Raw genomic sequence first — 19,685 nt, 5'->3', positions numbered from 1 at the left:
ATTAGTCTAAATTTTTATTGTCTCATTTCAGGCATTTAAACAGAAAGTCTCGGCAAGGAACTTTGTTTTAACCAATGCCAGAAAGGTAAGAGGTGCTTGTATTTTACATACACTACCGTTTAGAAGTTTGACATCTGTAAGTCTCTTATGCTCACTAAAGCTGCATTTATTTGATCAAAATTATTAAAAAATGTACTTTTTTTTTCTTGTGATGGCAAAGCTTAATTTTCTAATATGCTGATTTGGTGCTCAATATATATTTTTTTATTATTATCAATGTTGAAAACATTTGTGGAAAAATTCAGGATTCTTTGATGAATAGAAAGTTCAAAAGAACTGTGTTTATTTGAAACTTGTATAACAATATAGATGTCTTTAAGTCACAATTTAATGCATACAAGCCGAATATAGGTGTTAATCTTACTGACCCCCAAACTTTTAAACAGTAATGTATAGTGTGGGCAAAACATCTGAGACCACATTACAAATCTGGAATTCAACATTGTATTTAAACCTTTTTTTGACATTTAAAACTTTTTTTTATTTTTAGGTATTTTAGTTTAGTGTAACTTTTATAGTTTATTTTTGCTAATGGTCTCAGAAGGTCTATTTTTGTGGATGTTTGTTAAGTCTTTGTGCTTCTACACTTCTCCAGTTGGCCCACCAGTGTATGCGTGAGGTCCGGAGGGCTGCAATCCAGGCGCAGAAGAACTGCAAAGAGACTTTACCGCGGGCCCGCCGGCTCACCAAAGAGATGCTGCTGTACTGGAAGAAGTACGAGAAGGTGGAGAAGGAGCACCGCAAGCGCGCTGAGAAAGAGGCTCTCGAGCAACGCAAACTGGACGAGGAGATGCGGGAGGTATTCATACATATACGCCAAAAACCACATTTCGCTGAGAACCATTTCCTAAAGCATCATCCTGACAGTTCTTCCCGTGTGTCCCATCAGGCTAAGCGTCAGCAGAGGAAGCTGAACTTCCTGATCACCCAGACAGAACTGTACGCTCACTTCATGGGGGGCAAGCAGAACGCTGGGGGAGACGGCACTCAGGAGGAGATCCTGTGCAAGCTTGAGGACAACTCCTCCCAGCGGCAGATCGACATCGGTGGAGGGGTTATGGTCAATGTCGGCCAGGAAGACTATGGTAAGACCTTATTCCGTCTCTAAAGGATCATTCTACGTGGAACTTATGGAAATGTACATCAGAATCATGTGGTTTCTGTATTTCCCTCTTGCAGATAGTGAATATTACAAGTCTCAGGCTCTTAAAAATGCAAAAGAGGCGTACCAGATCCACCAGGCTAGAGTAAGTGCTAGTCGGAATTATATGGTATATATTCGCATTACATCATACATGTTTCCCTCATGAATTTAGTCTGGAAATGAATTATTATAATGTCCCTCTTTATGTTCTGTAGACCAGGTTGTTTGACGAGGAAGCAAAGGACAGTCGCTGCGCCTCTCTGCATGCGGCTAGCATGTCTGGCTCTGGCTTCGGCGAGAGCTACAGCTTATCAAACCCATCTATTCAAGCAGGCGAAGACATTCCCCAGCCCACCATGTTCAATGGGAAGCTTAAGGGCTACCAGCTCAAAGGCATGAACTGGCTGGCCAATCTTTATGAACAGGTGATTTTTTTTTTTTTTAATGCTCTCTTATGCTTATTTCTTAATATACTACTATTCAGAAGTTATTTTTAATGAATTAAAATGAGTACTTTTATTTAGCAAGGATGCATTAAATTGGTCAAAAGTGACAGTAAAAACACATTTTAATGTTACAAAAGATTTATGTTTCAAATAAATGCTGTTCATCAAAGAAATGTCAAATTTTCCACAAAAATATGAAGCAACTCAAATGTTTTCAACATTGATAATTATAAGAAATGTTTCTTGAGCACCAGATCAACATTTTATAATGATTTTTGAAGGGATCATGTGATACTGAAGACTGGAGTAATGGCTGCTGAAAATTCAGTTTCGTCATCACATTAAATTACATTATACACATTATAAATTACATTTCAAATTGAGAGCAGTTTTTGATATTTCATAATACTACAGTTTTTGTGGTATGTTTGATCAAATAAATGTGAAAAAATTATTAAAAAAGCTTTGGGATGATTTATGTCTCTTTCTGTTTGTCTCCCATAGGGTATTAATGGCATTCTGGCAGATGAGATGGGGCTTGGAAAGACGGTCCAGAGCATTGCTTTACTGGCTCATCTGGCTGAGGTAAGGATTGACTTTCCAAGTTTTCTGAAGCGATGCAATAGCTTTGTGTGATGAATAGACTGAAAATTGAGTAGTTACTACACTGTAAATCTTGACATTCGACTTGGCTTTCCTAGAAGACATTTTAAACATTATATATTGTATATTATTAATAAATAGTAATTAATGTTATTTTAAATAATATATATTTTTAAATGCATGATTTTTATATATATAATGTATGTATATGTATGTGTGTTTGATTTGTTTGTGTGCGTAGTGCATTGTTGTACCGGTATTTGTGATTATAAATGTATTATGGACTTGATAATGATGACTGTTCTCAAATGATAAAAAGGTAAAACATTTACAAATCTTAATAATTATGTCATATAACTTTTCTCAGACCATTTTTGAGCAAATACATAAATATCAAGATGTGATGCATTTAATAACAAGATATATCGCCCAGCCCTACCATTAGCACAACATAGCATGATAACAGGGTTTGCAAAACATTCCCCTTCTCCATTGTATCATCTTCTAGCCAGCAGATTTCACTTGAAAGATACTGTATTTCCTAATCGCTAGGCTCTCAGATCGAAAATCTGGAACAAGTTTATTTTTTGGGGAATATGACACCAGCGTTATATAAAAAAACACAACTCTCTGTTCTGCTTTCCTGTGCTATCATATGCATTTCTCCCAAACAAGCCCCTGACACCACAAATCAGTTCTTTGGCATCGACGTGGACCCTCCAGCTGTCTCCGCTGCCCTCTGTGACCTCCAGGGTTTGCGAAAAGAGGAGGATACAGAGTTTTGGAATTTTATATGAAAGCGTAGCGCTGTGGGCCCATAGGAAGCCATGTTAGCATGTTACCTTGTTCTTCAGTTGTTTCCTGTTTTGAACCCCCTCTCTCTTCTCTCATTCTTTCCCACCATCTCCGTCCCCATCCCCCTCTGCCGCCTGCACCTGTTGGGATTATTTTGTGTTGGTGTGCTCTATCCGACAGAGGGAAAACATCTGGGGACCCTTCTTGATTATCTCCCCTGCCTCAACACTCAACAACTGGCATCAGGAGTTCTCTCGCTTTGTCGCCAAATTCAAGGTGAGTGTGGCAGCTGTGCCGGGAAACACCTGCAGCCGTGGAATCCTTTTTACCGCTCTGTCTCTCTGTCACTGTCTCAAACCTTTTATAAACCCATTGAACTACGTCTATTTTCAGAACAATGGAAAATGTGTTTTTTCTTAGCCTTTGCATATTTTGCTGTAAGGAAACGCATGACAGATTATTGCATTTCTGGTTTGATTTTTGTAATCCTTAGGGGGCAGTGTTGTATCATTTATAGTGTGTTCTACTAATACCAGCAACCTAAAGATTCATTTCCTGCCAGTCAGACTGAATCTCACAAATCATCTGTATCCGAAATCCCAGCCAGAATAACTTGAGGAATATCAGAGGGCTGAATAATAATTATTTCTTTTTGTTGGCCTGGTCAGGCCAGTAGTTCAGATTTATACTTGCCCTGCCAATATTTTCACTGGCCCTGCCACACTTTATTTTTAGCAATAATTATTTTTGTGTGCCAGAGGGAAATATGTTTTTCATTAAACATTAGTTTTCTTTATTAAAAAATGTTACAACAAATAATTTATAAATTTATTTATAATTTAATTTAATTTGTGTAATAACTGGAAATAATAGAGCTATAATTTAACTTCATGAAAGCTGTTAATTCATGCATACACCTTGCCCGGATCAGTCGGTCCATATATTGTTGAGCCCTGAATCATTTACATTATACACTTTGTAATGAGGTTAAGATTATGAAAAGTGTATGTATATACAGTTTTCTAACAATATAAATCTGTACAATAACTTTTTTTTGATCAATTTAACACATCCTTACTGAATATAAGTATAAATTTCTTTCAGAAAAAGAAAGAAAAAAATGACTGACCCCAAACTTTTGAACGGTAGTGTATTTGTTACAAAAGATTTCAATTTTAAATAAAAGCTGTTCTTTTAAAAAAAAACTTTATTCATCAAAGAATCCTGAAAAAGTAACACAGGTTATAAAAGAAATATTAAGTAGCACAACTGTTTCCAACATTGATAATAAATCAGCATAATACAATTATTTCTGAAGGATCACGTGACACTGAAGACTGGACTAATGATGCAGAAAATTCAGCATTCAAATAAAATATAGTTTTATTTTATAAGTGTTTTAAAATAGAAAACCTTTATTTTAAATTGTAATAATTTTTCACAATATTACAGTTTTTCTGTATTTTTGATCAAATAAATGCAGGCTTGATGAACATTAGAGACTTCTATCAAAAACATTATGAATAGTAAATGTATTTCAAATGAAAATGTTATAACATTTTCAAATTTCTTTTGTTCTCTTGTCTCATTCTTTCTTGCAGGTGTTACCGTACTGGGGGAACCCTCATGATCGTAAAGTTATTAGAAAATTTTGGAGCCAGGTAAGCATTTTCATTAGAATATTGCTCTAATATATCAGATTAATTTAAATCTACTACTTCAACCCTGTTTTATCCATGTTTGGCTCCTGTAGAAAACTCTGTATACCCAGAATGCACCATTTCATGTGGTCATCACCAGTTATCAGCTGGTGGTACAGGATGTGAAGTATTTCCAGAGGGTGAAATGGCAGTATATGGTTCTGGATGAGGCCCAGGCACTGAAAAGCAGCACCAGGTAATTAGCACTCGATTAGCACTTACATGCATACATTTACACTGCCGTTCAAAAGTTTGGGATCTGTAATATTTGTAATGTTTTTAAAATTAGTCTCTTATGCTCACAAAGGCTGCATTTATTTGATAAAAAAAAAAAAAACTGTAATTAATACAATTTAAAATAACTTTTTTCTATTTGATTATATTTTAAAATGTAATTTATTCCTGTGATGCAAAGCTGAATTTTCAGCATCATTACTCCAGGCTTCAGTGACACATCATGACAATAAATGTACACAAAAAAAAAATCATAACATTAAAGGATAACCAAAAATAATAATAATTTTAATACATTTCCATTACAGATAGAACATGCCTAAGACTTTTGCACAGTACTGTATGCTAGTTTTCTTGCAAATATAGCTCCAAAATGTGAAAAATCTGGTTGTCTAACTGATACGCATCCTTGACTGAACCTTTCAACAAGGGAAAACGAGCTTATAAAAAGCTCCAGATGCTACAGAGAGTCTCCAGTACTGGTGCAGATTTTCCATATTCCCATCCTCATAGTCAGTGCAGTAACACTATGTCTGGACTGGAACCCTTCAGAGAATGAGGGCCTCTCGAGCTCTGAGTGTGAGTTTGTGCCTCTCTGGAGATGACAGCACATGTGCCAGCAGCTTCTGTTGTGGTGGAACATGATTTATTGCCCAATTGGATTCTCGACAGGGTGTCAGAGCAGCTTTCTTGAGCTTTCAAGTCTCTAAAGTCCCCAAAATGAATGAAGGACTTAACCAAGTCTGAGAAGTGAGCTCTGAAGAGATTCCCTGTAGTATTCAGAGTTCAGCATTGAGCGTTGTTTTCATGCAGAGATATATTCTCCATTAACCTCAGCTTGCTGCTTGCTTGGGAGGTCTTAGTAGCTTTGTCTGGTTCTTCTTGACAGCGTCCGATGGAAGATTCTCCTTCAGTTCCAGTGCAGGAACCGCCTCCTGCTAACAGGGACACCAATCCAGAACACAATGGCAGAGGTGAGTGCATTCATGCGAGACCTTGTTTGAGAGTCCACGTGTGCGAGACTGCGAGTGCAGTACCACATAAAAACATGACGCTATTGTTCTTCCCCTCAGTTGTGGGCCCTGCTTCACTTCATCATGCCGACTCTGTTTGACTCTCACGAGGAGTTCAACGAGTGGTTTTCCAAGGACATCGAGAGTCATGCTGAGAACAAATCTGCTATTGATGAAAGTCAGTCAACTCAATTATCTCAATTTTGTTCACTGTCCATTTTATCTCCAGGGAGGTTAAAGTGTGTTAGGGTTGAACAATTTAGTCAAAAAAATTATGTAAAAAAAGAAAGCCGGTTTGATAAAGCCGGGAGAGTGTCAAGGTTTGAAGTAGTTTAAAAAGCTTGAATTTTGAAGGTGTTTAGTTTGAAGTAGTTCTAAGATTTTAATGCCTTCCTCATCCAGTCTATCCAGTTTATCATCTGATCTATAGATCAGATCAGACGCTATGAGAGATTGCTTGGATTTTCTGGGTGGTTGCTAGCTTGTTTTAGCACATAGCTAGTAGGTTTAGCTATTTGCTAGCATGTTTTAGCATGTTGCTGGCATATTTGATCATTTTATTAGGCTTTGCTAGTATGTTCTATCATTTAGCTACGTTGTCCTAAACAGCAAGGCAACATAATTATTTAATTATTCAAAATTATTTGGGATTTCAGCTGCAAAATAATAAGGATTTAACGTTTAATACTGCATTAATATTAAAACAGCAGCACTCATGCTGAACAAGCGATGTCTTCATGTGTTGCCCACGCTCCAATAGATGTAATTTGCGGTGGTTTACCCTTTCAGACCAGCTGTCCAGATTGCACATGATCCTAAAACCATTTATGCTGCGCAGAATAAAGAAGGATGTGGAGAATGAGCTCTCTGACAAGGTGATACAGTCCTACAGTATCTCAGACAAGAATTATGGTTTGTGGTTTCGTGCCTAGTCTCTAAATGTGATATTCATTTATTTCTTCTCAGATTGAAATCCTGACATACTGCCAGCTGACCAGCAGACAGCGGCTGCTCTACCAGGCTCTGAAGAACAAGATCTCCATCGAGGACCTGCTGCAGTCATCAATGGGCACGGCCCAGCAGGCCCACAACACCACCAGCAGCCTCATGAACCTGGTCATGCAGTTTAGGAAGGTGAGGCTGGGTTTATCAGCTTGATATAGTTCACCCAAAAATGGAACACAAAAGAAGATATTTAGAAAAATGTTGGTAATAGCTTTGGTTCCCATTGACTTCCATTTAGTCAATGGGAACCAAAACTGTTTGGTTACCAACATTTTTCAAAAAATATTTTTTATGTTCCACCAAAGAAAGGAAGTCATACAAGTTTAAAACAGCATTAGGATGCGTAAATGATCACAGAATAAAATTTTTTGGGTGGACTATTACTTTAAAACCGGTTTGTCCTTTCAGACTCACTGTACATATAGTAATGAGCTGCAGTTTTTAAACACAGTGTTTTTCACAAATTTAAAAGGTTTGTAACCACCCAGACCTGTTTGAGCGTCAGGAAATACGCTCGCCTTTCCACATGTCCCTGAAGCCCTTCATCATGTCCAAGTTCCTGTTCCGACATGCCATCCTCCGCACTTCTGACCTAGGAAAGACTAAGTGAGTTGATCTCCATGTAGCTTCCAGGTTTACTGTTCCTCCCTCAAGGCTTGTTCACACCAAGGACAATAACTATAATGTAAATTGCCTTAATTCAGTGAGATTAGAGAAGTCCATACCATAATTATAACAATAACGACACAGAGGAACATTATCATTGGAATCTCTTTCAGAGCAATTTTTTTTCCAGCGGATGAAGGATAAAAGCATTGAGAGCCAATCAGAATTTCGAGCTCGAACAGTTAAAGTGGCAGACGACATAACTGCAGAATGTAGAATGTTATTGTGGTGTGGGCTAATATAATTACCATTATATTTATTGTTCTTGGTGTGAACGGACCATTAGGATTGGTGCCGCCAACTGTTCGGCATTGTTGATTCCCATCTCCGATCAAAAGTTGTTATACAACACGTGTAATAGCTTTGACAAGTTTTTATTAGATTGATTTATTCATTCTCTTCACTCCCCAGGCTGAAGCAGACTCTAGTCTCTCCGTTCTCCACACAACACATTCAACAGTCCTTGTTTCACAGAAAAAGTGAGTCTCTTTATTTGTTCCACAATTATATTTTAATTTTGTCATTACAAAACTTACACTCTTATTTCTGATCATCTTCATGATTTGGTACAGCTGATGATGAAAGCAGTAGCTTTTCCTTCCTGCGTTTCATCGATGTGTCTCCTGCTGAGATGTCAAACATCATGCTTCAGGGGACTCTAGTGAGGTCAGTTCAACTATTAAATATTAAAATACACACTTTCTCTGACTCAAAGGGATAGTTTACCTGAAAATGAAAGTTCTGTCATCATGTCGTTCCAAACCTGTATGACCTTCCACAAAAAAAGAAAGTCATACAGATCTGGAATGATATGAGGATGAAGAAAATGATGACAGTTAAAGTCTGTATTTAAGGCATGTATTCTGTACTTTTGTATTCTGTATTTCTGTATTTAAGCTATTTTAAGGCATGAAGAAATTTTCACAGGATTTTTTTTTTTAAATATGTCATTTTGGTGATCAAAGATGAGTTTTAAGGCATAAAAAATATTGACTACTATATATTTTATGCCTTAAAACTCATCTTTGATTGCCAAAATGACATTTAAAAAAATATTCCCATGAAAATAATTTCTTCATGCCTTAAAATAGCTTGAATGTAACTTATTTATTTAGTACACATGTATCCATGAATATGCATATTAGTCCCCGCCTCCACTCACTCTCACACCAGCTCAGAATACCTGATCCACTCGTCAACTTTACTATAGTAAACGCTACATGATGGCAAGTGGAAATACTGGTTTAATTCCATATATGTTTGAAGAAGAAGAAGTGGAAGAGTGAATTATACAGGCTCATCTACAAGTCAATGTATCAGAATGGAAATGCGTTTTATTTTTCGCTCTCTACAACGTCGGACACAAAATGGTAATTAATATGATTAGCCTTTGGCTTGACTGTGGTTTACACAGCTAATAATGTGTTCTCAAACCATGTTTCCGTTCCCCATCTCTGAGTCAGACAGCTGCCTTCTAAAAATCAGCATCCTTACAAACGCTTTGAACAACTCAGAACATCAGTGGAGAAAGATTTTTCAAGTCAACATAAAAATATACTGGGATACTCAGTAATTGTGTTGTCTGATGAATTTGCATATGGTTTGTCTTTAAAGCATATTAAAAACACCACATAGACATATAAACAACATTAAAACCTGACTTTCATGTTTGCGTGAACTATCCCTTTAAACAGTGGATATCGTGAATAAATTGCATTATTCAAGCACTTTCTCATCCGGTAGGATCCATGACTCCACTAAGAACTGAATATATAAATAATAATCTAATTCTTTTCACACTTGGATGCATCACCCAGTGCATTCAGGTAAGATTTAGGTGTGGGATTCAGTACATTCATCGTTTCCTACTGCATTGATTCCTTAATAGCTGTTTAGGTAATAAAATCTCTTTTCCTCTTTTCTCAGGTGGTTAGCCCTATATCTGTCCTTTAAATCAGCATACCGGCTCCACCACAGTCGTTTGTGGGATGTAGAGGAAGAGCAGGAGAATGAGGCTAAAGGGAGAGCCTGGTTACACAAGCTGTGTCTTTCACGCAGAGATCTCATCCTGTGGCTCAACAAGCCAACGTCTTTCCCAAACGTCCACAGCAGTCCTGTTCTACAGGTGAGCTCTGTCGTTCTTTTTTAATCGTTCTTGCTTTGTCATATGACAGCACATGTACCAGCGGCCTTCATCACTATATGCCTAGTAGTTATCAACTTCTTTTGGCTACGTTTACACTGTCAATTTTTGGGATTGACAACCGCATTTACTTACAGGTGTGAGTCTTGAAATGTCCCATTCACATTTTCACTATTTACAGTAGCGTCTCGAATACTGTCTGTATGAATGTCCAACAGGAGTCAAGCCCATATTCTCTTAACGGTAACCAAAGCGACAGTGACCAAAGTAATATCAAAGGTGGCGACGTCCATAAAACTGAAAAGTCTTTTGACATGACAAGAGTCCAATTTTCATTAACCTACAGCAGCTTTTATATCTGGGTGGAGAGTTGTGCATTTGAGTTGCACGTGGAACACAAATCTGACGGGATCAGCTCCTGTGGAGAACAGTGACTGATCTAAAACCTTCAGATGACACACAGCTCATATCTCCGCACAAAAATATATATGGGTGTGAGTTTAATTATAGAATGTGATTGTCACTCCTGTAAATAACTGAACTGTGTGTGAACGTAACCATATTAAGGACTCAAATACAGGACTGACTACCGTATTCTGCTACTGAAGGAAAAGCAGCAGTGGAATGGAAAAACACAAGACACAGGGCAGTGGAATGGGATAAAACGCTGTGTCTAAAGACATGTTTTTTAAAAGTTGAATTACTTTGACTTGAACTTAAACGCGAGAGACCGTGAGACGCTACAAGACGTAAACGCATCTCTCAAACATGTCCATCTAACACATTTACATATAAAAACAATGGAAAAGCAGAGCAGTGAAATACAAAAGCACGTTGTGTGTGATTTTTTTAGTTTTTTTTTGTTTTTTTGGCATATATTCTAGATGTATGTCCAAAAAGAATAAGTTCTGGTTATTTCTCAGGCATGACTCAAAAGACAAAGTGGAACAGTTCTGCTTCTGGACGTTTAGTTAACATGCTCGTACAAAACTGAATATCTTCCAAAGATTTGATTGCACAAACTTTGGCATTTTTCTTTGTTCATCGTATTTCTTGCGTTCACTTTTTTGGAGTTTTTGTGTATGAGTGTGCAGGTCTACGCCTGCCTTGGGTTACCCCACTGAACCAGATTAAATGACCCTCATCTTTCGTTAGCGCCAAGGGTTCGTATTTCGTTGTGGAAACCTATTTCCACTGACCCACGAGACACTCCAATGTTGCTGTATATCAAATGCTGATGGGAATATCAAAAGTCCAAACTGATTCTCGAGGAAAGGAAAGACGATAGAGGAAGTGATGCTGGATGTCCCAGTCCAGAAGCTACAGTGTCGTCCCCCGGAGGCCAAACAGCTGCAGGGGTTAGCCTGTAGTTTGGCGCGCTGGCGTGCGTTCAGGGGAAGCTGTGCTCAGAAGGTGCTGACTGAGGTGTAATATTATCCACTTCCCACTACAGCTTTTATACCACACAAGCGTCTCCTAGCTCCACTGGGGCATGGATGAGAACACGACACCACAACAATCAGCTCCCCATGTGGAAATGCGGACCGGCCCATATCGAACGCTCTGAAGCATTGCTGTAGACTCGTAAAGAATCTTAATCCATTTTCTCCCCCAGACTCAATCTGGCGCAGTTCAGTTTTTTCCAAATATTGCAACACACTGTGATTTTGAGTTGTAAACCAAGATGCAAACTGCAAATTCAGCAAAACTCAAATTCATCTAGTTTCTAAATGTACAACATTTGCTGTGATTTGAACTATCTTTAACCTTTATTTACTGACAAAAGAAAATGTTTGTACAATGTTTTGTACTGACTAACTTAATTGTATTTTGTTTTTGATGGCTGCAACACACTCCAAAAAAGTTGGGACAGAGGCATGTAATATCACTGTCATATCACCTTTCCTTTTAATTAGACTTTTTAAATGTTTTAGAATGAGGATATTGATTGTTGCAGTTTTGCATGTGGAATTTTTGCCCAATCTCACCTGATACAAGACAGCTGCTCAACAGTCCGTGGTCATCGTTATCTGATTCTCCTTTTCATGATGGGCAGACAGAAATGGACTTTTTGCAGGCCAGTCAAGCACATCCACTCTATGGTGTAAGAAACCACTCTGCTGTAGAACGAGTAGAATGAGGCCTGGCATTGTCTTGCTCCCCAAGCAAGATGTCATCTTGATGGCAGCACAATTCCTGTATTCTTCAATAGTACCTTCACACAAATGCAAGTCACCAATACTGTTTGCACTGATGCACCTCCATACCATGACCTGTTGCTGATGAAAGCCTAGATGGTCCCTTTCGTCTTTGGGACTGAGAACTCAATGCCTGCAGAAATGTGGATCTGATCACAGCACTTTCTTTTAGACCATCTGAGATGAACTCAGGCCCACAGAATTCGGCGGCTTCTCTGCATTGAACAGATGCATAGCTTTCTTCTTGCGTAACAGGGATTCAAGTTGCATTTCTTGATGCAGCGGCAGACTGTGTTAAGTGACAATGGTTTTCCAAAGAACTCCCGAGTCCATGTGTGCTATATTTAACACAGTAGGATTGATGGTTTCTCATGCAATGGCTCAAAGATCACGCATATTCAACGGAGGTCTCCTGCCTTGCCCTACACATTTCTTTGGATTCCCTGAATCTTTCCACAAAATCATGTATAGCAGAAGGTGAAAAACCCTAAATACTTTGCAATCTTGCATTGATAAATGTGATTTTTTTTAATCGTTTGATAATTCTCTCATGAAATTTGGCATAACGTGATGAGCAATGACCCATTTTTGCTGGCTAAGACTGAGCCTTTGGTGGATGCTCCTTTTAAACCCAAACACGATCCCCTTACCTATTACCAATTCACCTACTTATTATGGACTGTTTCATAAGTTTAACTTGGATAATCTTTACACTATTATTTTGTCTCTGTCCCAACTTTTTTGGAGTGTTGCAGCCATCAAAATATCTTTATATTTACAAAATACAATTAATTTGGCCAGTGGAACCATCAGACATTTTTTTCTTTGTGCTTTAGTCAATTAAATAAAGTTTAAAGAGAATTAAGATTCTTGATTTTTATTATATTATTTCAAAATGTCCCAACTTTTTTAAGCTGGCAGTCTGTGGTTTGTAAGTAATCACGTATTGCTCAAGCTCAGTGTTTAATGTGAGCCCAGGGAACAACCTCTTTGCAGAAGTTGATGATCTGTGTGTGTTGTTGCATGGTAATTAGCGTTTGATATATTTATATCAGTCAGTGAGCAGCTGCAGCCAGCAGTGCTCATCTGTGTTCATACGGTCGCTGTCACTGACAAGACACGACACGAGCACTCCTGCTGAGGCTGCCACACAGCACCACTTTCTTTCTTTCTTTCTTTCTTTCTTTTTTTCCTTCTTTCTTTTCTCAGTTTCTCTCTTTTCTTTCTCTCTCATCACGTGTCTTTCACACCTCATCCATCATTAGCTCACAGTCTCCTCTAAATGAAGTTGACATGTCTGTTTATTCTTGTCACTTTGTGGATGCAGACAGGAAACAGGCAAATATATAGGCTGGTCTTTATGATTCATGTGGGTCATTAGAGCCGTAGTTCTGACTGTGACCCCGTCTGGACGTCTGTTAGCACTGTGGTCTCATTTAGGGTATCACTTCTGCTCAGTGTGACCTCTTGACAAATGGAGCTGATGAGATGGGAGTTGGGTTTACATTAGATTAGGAGTAACTCGTTGTAGAGAGTAAAGCGATCACTAGGAGGTGCTGCAGGCCCATATACTCCTATTTGACAAATTCAAGCGCTGTGCGGGAAAAACGGCAATCCTCTCACACGCAGTCATACGTGTTGACATTTTGTCAGTATGTGATTTAGTAGGGTGTAATATGCTATACTGATTTTTTTTTCTTTCTTTTCCCGTAGGATTTAGTGTTCACGTCCACAGGGTCTTCGCCGATCTGTCACACCGATGTGGTGATCCACAGCAGACGCTCATCAACTAAAACGTTCAGACCGTGCCAGCCTACCCAACCACCCAAGTTTTTACTCACCGTCACACCCAGGGTGAGAAACACACAACCTTTCCCTCAAAAACAGCCTAGTAGTACATATTAACTGCCAGAACTTTAACTCAGTTTAGCGGTTTGAATTAAATCCAGTCTAAATGCAGCATCTCTGTTTTCTGTATCCAACAACTATTTGGCAAAAGTCAGAAACTCATCAGCGTGGATTTCTACTGAGGGTGGTCAGCTGCTGACAGGGATCTCCCGCTGTCTCAGAAACAAACTTATGATCAAAAATGAAAGCCTCGTTCTCTGTGTGGCCCTCACTACAGGCCTGGTTTATTTATCCTCTTTGACCCCATGACAGATCTTCTGCTCAGCTGATCATGACCCCGGTGGAGAGTAACCAAACAACACAAGGCCACCAGTGAGAAATCAGAGGTCTTGGTTAAGGGCTGCTTCTCTGGCTGTGAATACACAGCCCATCAAAAACCGCACCGCCATTTGGGATGGTCTCAAACTTTGGGATAGTCTGAAGATACTGTGAAGTGTCATCTTTGGTACCGCAGGGAATGTGGTAGTCAAGACTTACAACATTGTTTGCTGGTTCCTATCAACATTCCTATCAAACAATCCTAGCCAAACGTATAATTATTATCAGTTTAAATCTTGAAATAACCTCACTTTAACCAATAAATAATTTGTAATAATAATAATAATAGTGATAAAATCAGTTTGATTAATCAGGCAATCTTAATGGTAATTGTTTTATTTTTATAATAATGTTATAATTCATAGGTGTAGTTATTTAATGTAATTATTAATTATTTTATAATTGTTTTATTTATATAATTATGTTTATTTACTTATGTTTTGGTTACTTTAACTTATGTTTACTTATTTTTATTATCATCATTATTATAATTAATGATTTAATTTATATAATTAATAATGTTATAATTCTTATTCTTTTTTCTGTGTTCTATTTTTTTTAAATAAAAAAAAAATTCTTCCTTGTTTTTCCAGTTTGAACCACTGCTCTTGACTTCTCCTATCCCTAATCCTAACCATAATCCACCCTTTAAACCAGAGAAGATGATTTTATGAGTTTTATCAAAAGCATTTTCAAGCACTGAAGCCTAACCTAATAACCTAAAAATCTGGTAGATAGGAATGCTGTTCCCGAACCAGCAAACGATGTTGACCCAGGAAAACGTCCTACTTAAGCAAGTCAAGATATTAATCTTTTATAAGTGAGTGTGTGTTGTACTGAAACATATCCGTGACGTTAATGGTTTAGTCACGTATGAGGAACTGTTTTCTTTTTCCTCCAACATCTGCTGTTAACTTGGCTAATGTGAGGCTATCTCTGTGTTATCCCAGCCCAGAGAGTCGGGATTGTGTCTGGCCTCATGGCCGCACTGTGAGAATTGGCACCGCGTTGGCAAAGGCCCCTAGGCACCGGGGCATATGGGCACTGTGGGAAAGTGATAAGATAGATTAGTTGCCTTTTTTCTCTTTATTCATGAGGGACTCTTGACCCGTTGACTTTTTATGGCCACATCTGCGTGTTCGCGCTCCCATTGGTCAGCTGTTCGCTACAAAACTGGAAGCCTGGCCAAAGCTGAGCTGTTTTTCATCAGAGATAAGGAATGAAAGGAAGATAATATCATCCGCTTGTCAGCACGCCATAAAATTCTCCATAAAGCTGAAAGAGGGATAAAGCGAGAAGGAGAGGGAGAGAAAAGAAATGGCCAGTGGAAGGGATTGTGCGCGGTGTGAATCGCTACAGGAAATGGTCATCTGTTACTCAAAGGCCTGTTAGCGCTGTTAGCACCGCTGACCTCTGCCACGCTTTCCTGCCAGAGCGGCGGGGTTCGGACAAAATGTCAGAAAGACAGGGTTGTGCGTGCCTGTGTGTGTGTGTGTGTGTGTGTGTGTTCACGTTCGACAACTGGAAATGATTCTTCTCCCCCCTCAAGGTCCAATTTGTTTGGTGTTTCTAAGTGATAAAAAGAAGAAAGAAAGAAAGAAAATTATTATCTGGAAGAAAGAAAATGCGATAGTGTGAACAACCTTGTAGGTGTTGACTAAGGAGTTTTCTTCATTCCCTAGGTGACTTCAGTTCCCATGGAACGCTACTGTGCGGATCGCAGTGCGGAGTATGAATGGAGGTTAATACGGGATGGAGGGAGTCTCATTGCTAAGCAGTGCTTCCTGTACGGATCCCCCGAGCTGGCTTGCGCCTGGGCTCAGCGCTCTCAGGCCTTCCTCCCGCAGAGCCCAGGGGGCGTCATGGCCCTGCAGCAAAGACATGGCTGGTCCTTCATAAGGATTCCAGGTAGGTGAGATCCTGGGTGGGAGTTAGCGGTTGAAAGGTACTTTGCTGTGAGATTTTGCGGGCAAAAAGGTCAAGGAATAGTGTAGCAATTTATGAAGCACAGCTCACACAGCAGTCAAACTAAAGCAGCTGTCTTTTGGTGAACGAAGAGAATTTGATTGACCAACTTGAACACGAGTGAAATCTGTGTGGGGAATTTTTTTGCACTCGCACAAACCTCCTGATTGCATGGATTCCTTTCGAAATGACTGGATTTGGCCCACAAAATTTTGCAGAGGAACTGTAAATGTGGCCGCACCTTTAGACTGAACACAAACCAGAGAACTGAATCCCAGCTCCTAATGGCAAGACTTTAGGCCCTGGGGGACCCCATGGTACTGCTGTGCTCTGGGGTCAAAGTGCATTTCAATCAAAGAAAACTCACATTGTGGCTAAAAACGAGATGTAGGCCCATGGGAGAGGGCTGGGGGTCACGAAAGAGGCCACGTCTCGGGGTCGGTGCACCTCTTAGTCATTGTCACTGTTTTGGCACCAATGCACAGCCATGCGATGGGACTAGTGCCAGGCGATGGTTAAGACTTATTTTGCAGATAAGACAAATTTTTGCATGAAGCCTGTATAGCGTGAATTGTGCGCAGGCCTGTGTTTGTGTGCGCGTTCCAGTGTAATTGCTGGGAGCAGACTGGGGAAGAGAAAGAGGTCTGGGAGCGCTTGTGAAGTTGGGAGGGGGGACAAAGCAAGGAAGTTGGACTATTGGACATTGTTTCTGCACAGCGTTAGGTAAGCGCTTTGAATGTGTGTGTGTGTGTATCACTCTGAATGTTCATTCACAGGCTTAAGGTGTTTCAGAGCGCACTTCTCCCATTTTCTCAGAGTCATACTGTACCCAGGGAAGGAAATGACAGAAGACTGGGTAAGAGTCATTGATGTATGCAGGCGCTCCCACCACTGGCTAATGGAACTAAAGGCCTACATCTCCATATAAAGGCTGGTGGAGTGTTTATTAGCAATTATGGGATACTATGTTGATCAATTTCTAATTATAGGACAACTATTTTTAATAGTCTTGAGTAATCTAATCTTTAATATACAACTCAAAATATAACTGTTTTTGTAAATCTGTAATTTAAGTTGCAACTATGTCGAAAAAAGTTAGGGGTTTTAAAACGGGGACCACAAGGCAGCACCAAGGCAGTGGTTTTTCAACCAGGGGCCTCAGCAAACTGCCAAGAGGGCCTCAAGATGACTATATATTTACACATATTCAAGACAAAACAAGTGTTAAAATATGCTGAGAATCAAGATATTTCTTGTTCTAAATCAACCCCTCAACATAAACCCCTATAAAAAAAGAACAGGACTCCCAGTGTCTGTAACAACCTGGAAAAGTCTAGAGCTTGTAGACCTGAAATATATTATCTCGGGCTTGGCTTAGGCCTGTAAATATTGCTGTGGACAATGGGGGGATTTGGAGTTAAAAAGGTTGGGAACAACTGTGCTGTAAATGTTTAGAGAATGTAAATGTAAAAAATAATTAAATTAGATTAAAATAAATACAGTGCTATTATAACAGCACTATAATGAGTAGAAAAAAAAAACGTAATAATGTAACTTAATAGACACTCAATGGTTTCCAAATAATATTTTACATTACATTAACTTTTAAGGTTGGGCTTTTATAAGAAAACTATACAGATGCCTTTTAAATGTTGATCAGATATGGGGGTCTGTGGCATCTTAAAGATTGTAAACCCCTGATTTATATTATATGACGTTACAGATACAGTTTTGAGTTGTATATTAAATAGTCATACAAAAAATGATCACACAAACATGTCATACATTTAATAAAGAATCATAATAATAATAAAAGTTGAATGTTTTTATTTACGTTACAGAGTTAAAGATCGAACAAATCTAGGCACGTTCACCTCTGCCTTACTGTATTTTTTTTCACACACACACACATGTATCGGTGCAGCCACCCATCGAGTGTTTTATTCTCTTGAGTGTGTTAGCGTGTTGCTGCTGTACCTTTGGTGTCACAGTAATTGTGGGCAGGCCACAGAAGGACAGGCTCTCTCACAATAGCTCTGCACATTGTTGTAACGCGACTGCTGCTTTGAGCTGTTGTTTTGAGGGAGAGAGAGTGAGAATGCTGCAGAGCTCAGCTCACAGACAGCCTGTGGGAAACTCTGCTTTCCCTTCCTGTTCTTTCAAAGAATCTCTGCACTCCAGCAAAATGGCCGGAAATATTCCTGGCCTTTTTGATTTGGGGCCCAAACAACAGTGACTGCATAATTGTTTGTGATCTGCTCCCTCGCCCCGCCTTTCTGGCTGTGAAAAACAGCCAGGCTTCTCCAAGGTGCTTTGGGAAGATTATCCTTCAGCTTATCTTTTTTTATCATGTTTTCTAGTCAATTATTTCATTTATTTATTTGTTTTTAACGCCTTAGTTTGTATATCACACTAATATATCACACATCTAATAAACTTGTCTGATGCTACATTCATTTTCTTATAGTAGGATCAAGGGGAGAGAGGGAGGAACAGTATGGGAACATGGCCAGGGACAGACTCGAACCCTGATTTCCCATGAGCTCCACTGCTCAATATGTCCTCAAGGCCACCACGCATTTTATTTTCGCAGGTCAAAGGCTGCAAATGTCATAATTTCGACCTTTCATGAAACGAGTTGCTTCCCTGATGCAGTTCTCCCTCTGCAGTTCTGCCTCTGGCCTACAGAGGGAGCATTTTGCTCGGTTTTAGCCTGCTTTGCCTCTCCATTTTGTGTGAAATTGAAAATGTGGTCACATATTTCATCCCCTGTGCTTTTGTGTTTGGGTTTGTGCATAGATCCCAGGTGGGATCTGGTGAGTACAATCGATATATGACAGCTTAATGACAGCCTCCCTCGTTTGCTCGTTTCACTTCCCACCTCAGAAAGATCTGTGGTCGCTTGACTGCTGCAAGACCCCATAAACAAGTGTGTGGCAGATGTGTCGCATTTTATACAATCTTTACCTGTCCACCGATTTCTTTAGCTGCTGGTCTGCAGGTTTTATGTCTTAAATGTTGTATTCAGCACTTTCTTTGAAGTTTAAATGGATATTTCACCCAATGTTTTTTTGGACCCCATTGTCTTCCATTGTATGGACAAATACAGTTGAAACATTGTTCAAAATATCTTCTACAGCATAAAGAAAGTCAAACATGTTTAAAACAACATGAGGATGTGTAAATGATGACAGAATGTTTACTCTGAGTGAATTATCCCTTAATTTGGAAGTTTATCACACTTCAAATCTGAGCTCATGCCCTTCTAAAGCATGAATACATCATTTATTTTTGCAACTCTGCCCTGTTTTTAAGGTGCATTAATCACTGTCACTTAAGCAAAGTTTCGTGAAGTGTCATAGAGTGGAAAAACAAATATGGTTTGTGTTAAGCATCAACTTTACCCCTTGGCCTGGTGCCCATGTTTAGGTGTTGGCCAGTGGTTGTACAGGGCGTCAGTAAACACTAAAGCTAATCTTATAGCATA

At 39.1% G+C, this 19,685-nt stretch overlaps 1 protein-coding gene across 8 annotated transcripts in view; it reads left to right on the top strand.

Moving 5' to 3' along the window:
* The window catches only part of ino80 (INO80 complex ATPase subunit), a 40,173-nt gene that overhangs the window by 6,539 nt on the left and 13,949 nt on the right, over positions 1-19,685 (top strand). For 5 of the 8 annotated variants that reach the window (XM_084432738.1, XM_084432737.1, XM_084432739.1 and 2 more), the window contains 19 exons: positions 32-85; positions 656-859; positions 950-1,145; positions 1,240-1,307; positions 1,420-1,629; positions 2,155-2,235; positions 3,229-3,324; positions 4,650-4,709; positions 4,802-4,944; positions 5,872-5,956; positions 6,056-6,173; positions 6,785-6,870; positions 6,962-7,129; positions 7,473-7,606; positions 8,078-8,145; positions 8,239-8,332; positions 9,593-9,791; positions 13,721-13,861; positions 15,916-16,141. In XM_084432738.1, coding sequence (XP_084288864.1) covers positions 32-85; positions 656-859; positions 950-1,145; positions 1,240-1,307; positions 1,420-1,629; positions 2,155-2,235; positions 3,229-3,324; positions 4,650-4,709; positions 4,802-4,944; positions 5,872-5,956; positions 6,056-6,173; positions 6,785-6,870; positions 6,962-7,129; positions 7,473-7,606; positions 8,078-8,145; positions 8,239-8,332; positions 9,593-9,791; positions 13,721-13,861; positions 15,916-16,141 — 2,431 coding nt within the window. Of the gene's footprint in view, positions 1-31; positions 86-655; positions 860-949; positions 1,146-1,239; positions 1,332-1,419; positions 1,630-2,154; positions 2,236-3,228; positions 3,325-4,649; positions 4,710-4,801; positions 4,945-5,871; positions 5,957-6,055; positions 6,174-6,784; positions 6,871-6,961; positions 7,130-7,472; positions 7,607-8,077; positions 8,146-8,238; positions 8,333-9,592; positions 9,792-13,720; positions 13,862-15,915; positions 16,142-19,685 lie in introns of all 8 variants that reach the window. The other 3 variants (XM_084432734.1, XM_084432736.1, XM_084432735.1) reach the window with 1 other exon arrangement.

This window comes from Rutilus rutilus (genome assembly GCF_951802725.1).
Source record: "Rutilus rutilus genome assembly, chromosome: 15".
NCBI lineage: Eukaryota > Metazoa > Chordata > Actinopteri > Cypriniformes > Leuciscidae > Rutilus > Rutilus rutilus.
The sequence above is the reverse complement of the archived record's forward strand: the minus strand, read 5'-3'. Positions and strand labels throughout refer to the sequence as shown.